At 44.8% G+C, this 9,819-nt stretch overlaps 1 protein-coding gene across 8 annotated transcripts in view; it reads left to right on the top strand.

Annotated features, from left to right (window-relative positions):
- Window positions 1-1,541: 1,541 nt before the first annotated feature.
- Window positions 1,542-9,819, top strand: part of DDHD1 (DDHD domain containing 1) — a 105,376-nt gene continuing 97,098 nt past the window's right edge. For 5 of the 8 annotated variants that reach the window (XM_072761598.1, XM_026000673.2, XM_072761594.1 and 2 more), the window contains exon 1: window positions 1,543-2,539. In XM_072761598.1, coding sequence (XP_072617699.1) covers window positions 1,654-2,539 — 886 coding nt within the window. In that variant the 5' untranslated portion in view covers window positions 1,543-1,653. Of the gene's footprint in view, window positions 2,540-9,819 lie in introns of all 8 variants that reach the window. The other 3 variants (XM_072761591.1, XM_072761592.1, XM_072761590.1) reach the window with 1 other exon arrangement.

Here is a 9,819-nt window from a genome sequence, read left to right as displayed (position 1 = left end):
AGCTCATAACCAAAGTTCAAATTCTGCATGGTGTCATAGAAAGACTGGAGAAGAAATTGAAAAGCAAGTATTCAGAAAGCAGTATTAATAAAGATGAGGGCTCTGAGATGTGCTGTGTCCAATTTGGCATGTCGTTCACTACATAAAATCATCATTTGGGCAAGGGCACAAATTGGAGCAAAAATCCAGCCCATGCTCTGCTTTCTAACCCATGAACTTCAACACTGTTTCACATCTTGCATTGCACACAGGAAGCAATGCCCTTTCTTTCAAATTCATATAGCACAAGCTAGAGACAGCCATGCTTTAAATTATGACTTAATCTCTAACTGGTTAGTTCACCGGGCAAGAAATATTGCCCCACTGATCTGATTCCTCCACAAAGGGAGGAAAAGAAACAGTGTAGACTATCTGATCATGAATTGAGAACACTGAGGTTGGAGATTGTTTTTCCCTGGATTCTCAACATAGGGTGTTGTGCTTATAAGACTTTTTTTTGTGTGTGATAGAAAAGAACTACACAGTGGAGGCTCAGCATTCAATCTGATCCCAGACAGTGAGCTACAGACTCAGAGATGCATAAAGAACAGGAAGAACCGGGGAAGATCATAGAATTCCATTGCTGCAAGACATTTGAGAGATCATCTGGTCAAATAACAACTTCATTTTACAGATGAGGAAACCAAAAAGATCAAGGAGATGAAGTGACTCACCTGTGGTTGGTAAAACTAAGTCTAGGACCTAGTGTTTTTCGGCCTTCAGTGTAATAATCTATCACAACTGGCTGTGCTTGCCACGATCATAATCAACATTGATTGTGCACCCACTGTGTGAGACAGGTTGAGACATATGGACTCGGTCTCCATCAAGGGCCTTACAATGAGGCTGGGAAAACAAGATATATGTATCAAAAGATAAACAATAATAGCAGGTGGCCTGCGAAGAAAGGTTTAGGCCTAGGTTTCTGCGAGGGAATGGTAATGTCACCATTAGGGATCGCAGGCATGCGGTGCAGTGTGACAGGCTGACAGTTCTGGAGGGACCAGAGCTAAGTGACTGAGAAAGTCCAGATGAGGACGCAAGGTCAACAAAAGCAAGGTCAGGAGAACCCAACTTCCAGGGGGCCCCTCTCATGCAGCTTCAGCTCCCCGGGCTCATGAGCCAGAATACAAGAATGGGTGGGATAAAGCCTCTCCTCGTCTGGGCTCTGACCCCTAGGGCTGAGGCAGGTGTGCAGGGAGAGCGGAGCGGAGGCGGAAAACGACTGAGAACTCGGAAGGGTTGCCAGCGCCCTGAGCTGACCCGCCACTGGGGGCCACGCAGAGAATGGAGCGTCTCGCGGGAGGCCCGACGGGGCAGGGGCTTCCGGGGCGGCGCGCGCGGCCGGCGGGGGCGGGGCCAGGGCCAAGCCCCGCCCCCGTCGGGCTGCGCGACAATGGGGCGGGCGGTGGAACGCGGCTGCGGCTGCCGCGGGCCTCGGGTGGGCGGAGCCACCGCCGCTACCGCCGCTACCGCCGCTGCCGCCGCAGCCCCGGTTGGGATTTGAAAGATTAAAAACTACCGGTGGAGAGGGCGACGGCGTTGAATGTGTGGCGGAAGCGCTGGGGGCCGCGGCTCGGCGCGGGGCCGGGCAGCCGGCGGCGTCTCCACACCATGAATTACCCGGGCCGCGGCTCCCCGCGGAGCCCGGAGCATAACGGCCGGGGCGGCGGCAGCGCAGCCTGGGAGCTGGGCGCGGATGCGGAGCCGGCGTGCGGCGGCGGCGGCGGCGGCGGCGGCGGCGGCGGCGTCTGCTGCTTCGACCACCTGCCCGGCGGGGCCCCGGGCGACGGCGAGGTGCCCCTGGCCCTGCTGCGCGGGGACCCCGGGCTGCACTTGGCGCCGGGCGCGGAGGACCACGATCACCACCTGGCGCTGGACGCCTGCCTCAGTGACGAGAACTATGACTTCAGCTCCGCGGAGTCGGGCTCCTCGCTGCGCTACTACAGCGAGGGCGAGAGCGGCGGCGGCGGCAGCTCCTCGTCGCTGCACCCGCCGCCGCAGCCGCCCCCAGTCCCGTCGGGCGCGGGGAGCGGCGGGGCGGCGGGAGGGGGGCTGGGGCTGGGGCTGGGGCTGGGGGAGAGGAAGCGCAGCCGCCCCGGCGGGGTGGCCGCCAGGCACCGCTACGAGGTGGTGACGGAGCTGGGCCCCGAGGAGGTGCGCTGGTTCTACAAGGAAGACAAGAAGACCTGGAAGCCCTTCATCGGCTACGACTCGCTCCGCATCGAGCTCGCCTTCCGGACGCTGCTGAAGGTCACCGGTGGCCGGCCCCGGGCCGAGGCCCCGGACGGCGACCGAGTGTGCGGCCCGGCCTCCAGCTCGGGGGAGGACGACGACGACGACGACGACGACGGGGACCGCGTCTGCGGCTTCTGCCCGCGCGCCGCGGGGCACGAGCCCGAGATGGAGGAGCTGGTGAACATCGAGCGGGTGTGTGTGCGGGGCGGCCTCTACGAGGTGGATGTGACCCAAGGAGAGTGCTACCCGGTGTACTGGAACCGTGAGTAGCCGGCCGGGGGATGGAGCGGGACGGGCTGCCGCGGGGGCCGACGAGCGCCCGGGTGGGCTCGGGGCTTGACCGCCGCGGAGGGGCAGGCGCGCGAGGCCTGGCGTTGGGGGGGAGCAGGGTGGAGCGGAGACCCGCCGAGCCGGCAGGTGAAGGGTTAAAGAGCCGGTGGCACAATGCAGGCTGCCTGGGGTTCCGAAGGAGAAGACGGGGCGGGCTGGGTGCTGCTGCCATCCCCTGGAGGTGATCCCGGAGCGGTGATGCCCGGCCCGAGGGTTTGATTTCGCCATCCCGCCTGAGCTCTGTCCGCCCGGGGATCTGATTCGGTCTCGTTTACCCTGATCTCTGCCTAGGATTTAAAGAGCAGCCCGCCCTGTGGGGTGGGAGCGTTTTGAGATGATCTGCTCGAGCATCAACGGTTCAGTTATGAACTCAGGAAAGGAAAGGAGGCAGGTTGCTTGCACCTGTCTCCGGGTGCATTCGGGAGACGTGGAGAGAGAGCACTGCTGCTGGCCAGTGGGTCCGCTCACTGTCTGTGGATTACTCGTTTTTGTCTCTTCTTAGGTTCTCATTTACGCATTCTTAGCCTTGAAAACTTACAAGGCCTGTGCCTTGTTTCCTCATCTATAAAATAGGGATAATTGTATCTACTTGCCGGGTTGTCGGGGAGATTAAATGAAATCATGTACCTAACCTGCTTGCAGCTGTTTTTGGCACACGTGTGATTTATCAATGTTAACAGTGGGTTCTTATTAAATTAGATAGCAGCACAATTAAGTTTGTAATTAGATTAAAAGTAAATGTTACATGTGTGAGATATACTATTCTACTGTAACAGAAACTATTGGCTACCAGTAATTTGTAATATATAGTTTTAGTTCTTATGGGCCTAGGGCCCTAACTCTGTCTTCTTTGGTTGTCACTGGCCTTCGGATACATTTTACAATATTCGGTCTTGTATTAATATATATTCATGACTTAGCTTCCTTTCTATGTGTTTGGCAATCTATGGACAGAGTCCACCTTTATCTTCATACTCTCATTGGGCCTAGTGCAGTAGATATTTAATAAATAGGTATTGAATTGCATGAGTGATTCTGATAATGTTAAAACCTATGTTAAGCATGAGTCACTAAGATAGCAATTACAGTGTGTATCAAATCACCAAATAAGCATAGCAGAAAATTTAATTTCTTATTACACTTAAGGATGACATTGAAGGCATTCGTTAACATTTACACAAGACCAGATTCATATGGGATTTGTCACATAACTCCTTTTGATTACAAGCTCACGAAGGATAGGGTATACTTATATTCATTCATTTATTCATTCATTCATTCAGCTCTTTCATTTTTGCCACGTATTTGTATGTGCCTAATATAGTAGTCTTCATGAAGGCATCAGGAAAGGTGGAAGGACAGTCATTATCCTTCAGGAGCTTCCCACTTAGTCTTTTCTTCAAATGTCCTAGACATCACTATAGATTTTTTTTTTCCTTTGAATATAAGGAAAGGAATATAGAAAAACAAGGACTTAGTAGAGCGAGAAAGTTAGATAAAATGCAGGGCATCCTTGGAGAAGAGTCTGGAGATCAAAGGATGAATCCTATCTTTAAATCAACTAAAGTATATTCATTTAGAATATTGTGTACTCTTTCGGTTTATGGTAAAATTGTTAATGCATAGTGCTTTTACTGTTTATAAACTGATTTTTCACATTATTTCATAGTGATACCAAATTAATGGTAACCTTCTGTTTTATGAAGAAGCAGCCTCAGTAAAGTTAATGAACTTGTCCAAGGTTACTTAGCTAGAAAGTGGTGAAGCATTTTAGAGGCTAGTCAGGGAATGTGTGTGGTATCCAGAGAGCATCTGACCCACTACCCGAGGGTGAGGGTATCAGGAAAGCTTCCCAGATAATGTAAGACTGAACCCTAAAGGATGAAATAAATCAAGCAAAAAAAAAAGGGGGGGGGGCGATGCTGGGAAAGGCCTCTAGCCAGATGGGGTAACATATACAAAGATACAGAGGCATGAAACTGCATGGCATTTTGAGGAAATTAAGGTTGCACCTGTAGGGGCCAAGACACATACAGTAGGCTTGGGATTTGACCACCCCAGAGACAGAGGTTTCTGGTCAAGGACAGAAGGAGATTGTGAAGGGTACCTGCCCTTAAATGGTGCATTTGGGAGAGTAGTTAGAAAAGGAACAAGAGTAGATCTGCAGTGCTAAGGACTTTGGACTATATCCTGTGAGTTATAGAAACCAAGCAATTGAAGGTTCTCTTTTGCTTAGGTGATTAGTGACAATACAAAGGTTGCGTTGGAGAATTGGGGTATATCATGAGAATAGTAGCATCATAAATCAAGAGAAAAACTGGGAGAGCCTACAGATGTTAACCTGAAAGGAAATGTGGACTTAGCCTTCTCAAATCTTTTTAAAAAGCAGATAGCTTATAAACCAATTATAACTTATAAATTAATTTTTGTTAATTAGCATGACAGCAACACCTATTTTCACTCCATTTTAGCATTTTCTAAATAGTTTTCTACAATATACAATCCTGTGGGTGTCCCAGGCCTTCATATGAAGTACAGTGAAGACACAATGGTGCTTTTTTTGTCCCTAGCTTGCCACTTCTCACAAAATCCCATATCACTCTGCTCTAATTGCTTCTTCAAGTCTTTCCATGTTATATAAGTTTTCACACCTTCTCGAAAGGGTACAGTCTCACTATGGTCTCTTAAGCTTTTGCAGCTTTTGACTTCCTTCTCATTTTACCTTTTTTTTTTTTTTAACTCTTCTGGAAACATTCTGAATAGTGGCAATGAAAGTTAAAAAAAAAAAAAACCACACACAAAAAAAATTCAAAAAGTTCCTATGACATGGTGGTTGAGGCTTTTGGGACCTAATTGAGCCCTCTGCACCTGGGTGTCAAGGCCAATAAGTTAGCTCTGCCTAGTCTAAAGGAAAGATGTAATATATGCTCTTCCTTTTGAACTCTTACTAGCAGATAAAATTAGAAGCAGTTTGGGGTACATGAGTCAGAAGGGGAATAGAATTTGTCTTCTATAGACAGGAAGCTCATATTATTGTATATGTAAAAAGTATTAATTATAGGAAATTTATCTTCATTTTATTGTCTGTTTAGTTTTTTTTTTTTAAGATTTTATTTATTCATGAGAGACACAGAGAGAGAGGCAGAATAGAGGGAGAAGGAGGCTCAATGCAGGGAGCCCAATCAGGATTCATAACCTGAGCCGAAGGCAAACGCTCAACTACTGAGCCACCCAGGCGTCCCTGCTTAGATATTTTTCTTATTGCATGTAAACATTTTAGATAAAAATTGATTCTTGCTGAGTAATGGTTAAGGCTTGCTCCCCCTCTTCTTCCTAAGATACTTGTAGAAACCAAACAGTTGAAGATTCTCTTTTGCTTAGGTGATGAGTGACCATACAAAGGTTGCATTGGAGAATTGCTTGTATACATCTCATAGGCTTGTTTTGAGAATTATATATAAACATGCCTGGAACAGTGGTTGGCACAAAGTACAAGGTGTTAACTGTATCTATGTAGATATCAGAAAACAATAATCCTGAATTGTAGAAACTCATATGAAAGTTAAGGCTGACCAGTGCAGAACTGTGAAGTACCCAGGGTTTGTTGTTACTGGCTTATACCTCACCATAGATGAAAGAATGTTTCTAAAGAATATTAGCAAGCATTTAATAATAGTGGTAGAAAGGCATATGGAACATTACACAGATACTTGACGAATCGTCTCATAGCAATTCTTATGGCAGTGTTGTGTGCATTATACACTAGGGAGTATATAATTTTCATTTATTGACTAAAGTTATTTGACCAAATATTTATATGAATGTGCAATTTCTTCCCCTTCTCCATTTTCCCATATACTTGCGGTCTACTTCCATTATTATTCTAAAGCATTTTCAAACACTTTATAAATTAACCAGTCTTCATGATATATTGAAGAAAAAATAATATTCCCACCAAAATGAGGTAGAAAAATAAGGGCTTTTTCTGCAAGTACCCAAATTAAATGTTGTTTATTATTATTAGTTTTAAAGATTTTATTTATTCATGAGAGACAGAAAATGGCAGAAGCAGGGAGAAGCAGGCGCCCCATGGAGCTCGGAGCCTGATGTGGGGATCGATCCCAGGACCCTGGGCTCACGACCTGAGCTGAAGGCAGATGCTTAACAGACAGAGGCACCCAGGCTCCTCTAACTGGTGTTTTTTTAACTTGGCATAACCATAACCATCTCTTTGGCCTTTTTCATTTAAGGGTTAATAACCTTAATAATTAAGAATCCTTTATGCGACATCATGGGAATCATGGGAAAGTAATGGAGTCCAAGCTGGGAGAAGTCACTCTTTCTTGATCAGTTGCTGCCTCCAGTAAAGCAGAACTATAGGGAACGGAGACCAGAGATTGACATGCCTGATTCTGAAAAAGTGTTAAGTCTTTTCTATCTCTTCTTAACTGCATTGTCTCCCTCTAGCCCGGACTGGAAAGCAACCTTGGGCTGCATTGGAACCCTGGCTGCTCAGGTTTGCAGAATCCTGGTTGAAGTCTTGGGAGAACGCTGTTTAAATCAGGCCTACTTTAGACTGCATTTTTCAGTGACCTACTGAAAGAGCACAAAGATATGAGTGACAGTGATGTGTGTGCAGGGCAGGACTTGGCACAATCTGATCAAGGCATTCAGGACTTTTCTTCCCCTTTACGTGGGACCATTACTTTAAAACTGATTTCATATCAGTTATTGATCCACCTTGCTTGTATATAGCTCAAACGTAATAATGCATGCTGTACAAGTACTTTATATAAATGTTCAGAGTAACTGGTATTTCTTTCTTTATTCCATCTGTCACCTGCTTCTTTTTTCCTCTACTCTTTTTTTCATAAAAGAGTCTTTTTTGTACTGTTCTTCCAAATCCTATTTCCTGGGTCTTTTATCTCCACATCACACCCTGTAGTTTCTACTTTGTTAAGATCTCTGATGTCTGGAATCCTGGGGGTGATCGTTTTCAGATCCACAGGGGAAAAAGCTGGATGTGCTGCTGGTCATGGAATCCTCTGAAATTATGGACACTAAGTGAGGAGAATAGGCAGATAGAAAGGAGAGAGGGAAATGGGGAATGCACTCACAGGAAACGTAAGGTAATTATTGGCAGAAATAGTGGGGAGGTAGACAGTTCTAGAATCCCTGGTTGTTGGGCAATTTAAGTCCTTTGTAGTTTCATGAGTGTGATAAAATTTAAACCGTATGTGTTATCAGGAAAAAAATTCAACACCGATAAAGGCCTAGATACCAGCTCTTTTTTGCCACAGTACATTTCTAAAAGCTCAGTTAAAAAGTATAACAAGGGAAAACATTTTTTAGATCAGTAGATATAACTTAGAGTTCCACTTTTTTGAATCTGCTTTGGTCAAGGGAAATTATGCCCACAAAAAGATGCTGAATCACTAACAAATGAGTGGATTAATGGGATAAAAAGCATAATATAGATACCTTTTGGTACCCCTGGATTAGGAGACAGATATAATTTAAGACGGTGAAAAGATGAGGGGACAAAAGAAGTTCAAGATTGTGAGAACTGCTATCCATGATTTATTGTCAAGATTGCCTGTGCCAGAGATCAAAAGAAAAAGCGTGGAAGTATTGATATGGTCATGTAAAATTAATTCTGTTTTATGTGCTTTCTAACTTTGCCAGATTGCTATATAAAGAATAAATTATATACTCATTAGTACTTGTTCTGATGTGTTATTACATTAAGCTATATCTAGATAATCTTTGTAATCATCGCACTTGTATATTTAAGTAAAATCTGTTGAGTGACTTTTGACTTTTGGGGCCAGGCCAGCCTTTAGAAATTACATTGTTATTGGTACTTCTGTACCCCAGGACCTCAGGTATCTGGAAATCTTGGCCATTCAGACAGAATTTACATTTCTCTATCTTTTCCAAATTAGTTGAGAGTTAGGCTTTTATTTAAGGGTAATTTTAACTGTGAATGGAAATCTCTATATTATTACTATTTCTCCTTTTGACTACTTCTCAGTGAACCATCATTGTAGAAATGGATGCAGGATAGTCCTTGAGACTCATGACATGAAACAACTGGATTAACTGTGCCAAAACAAATCTTCTAGATCATAAGCCATAGAATGTGCTGTTCACTAACTTTACGTGATGCACAGGGAGCTTAGTTAGAATTACTTCCAAGCCTTCATGTACATAGAGTTAAATGTAGTTCCACCTATGTTTTACTAATTATTACAAATGATCAACTTTCGGTTAGTGTTTTATTGACTGAATTCATTTTTTTCTTTTCATTCTATAGAACTGCTTCTAGATAGGCCTAGGGTATCCCCTACCACCTGATTCACCCACCTAGACCTTCAGTAAAGCTTGCACTTTAACATCTGGTATGTTAAGTACCCTCAAGTTTGTTTATGCTTTAGAAAACAAAATCTTTGGGATCCCTGGGTGGCGCAGCGGTTTAGCGCCTGCCTTTGGCCCAGGGCGTGATCCTAGAGACCTGGGATCGAATCCCACGTCGGGCTCCCGGTGCATGGAGCCTGCTTCTCCATCTGCCTATGTCTCTGCCTCTCTCTCTCTCTGTGACTATCATAAATAAATAAGAAAAGAAAAAAAAAAAAAGAAAAAATCTTTGCTGTGAATCAAAAGACAGTCATTGGAAAGAGAGAGTCTACTTGAAAGAAATTGTTGAGGACCGCTCAAACGGAAGAAAGCACAGTATGGCTGCTCAAGCACTTTTAATGGCACTCATTGTACCATACTGGCTGTTCGCTGCTGAAATGAACCCTTACTGTATGGCTAGCACTAAATGAGGCAGGTATACATGTCTGTAAGGTTTATCAACAGATGCTTGCCTTTGCTTGACATTTTCATTATATAGCTCACCACTCTTACTCTTCTTGTTTAAGATTAGCACCACTACTTGTGCTTCTGTTCTTTTTCGCTAGAAAAAATTGGGACCTTATATTTTAGAATATTCTTTTTGGATATAGTTTATTCTTATTTTTAACCTGTTTACTATTTAACCTGTTATTTTGTGTAAACCACATTATATATTACACTTTTTTTTTTTGGTGGGCAAGAAAGGTGTTACTGTACTTCACATAGAACGAATGTTCCTAATCCTGGAATACTGGGCTGAATTGTTTGGAATTCTGATTGCCTGACAGGATTCTGTCTTTTTGGGCAGATCTAGTA

This window comes from Vulpes vulpes, chromosome 6, assembly GCF_048418805.1.
Source record: "Vulpes vulpes isolate BD-2025 chromosome 6, VulVul3, whole genome shotgun sequence".
NCBI lineage: Eukaryota > Metazoa > Chordata > Mammalia > Carnivora > Canidae > Vulpes > Vulpes vulpes.
The sequence above is the reverse complement of the archived record's forward strand: the minus strand, read 5'-3'. Positions and strand labels throughout refer to the sequence as shown.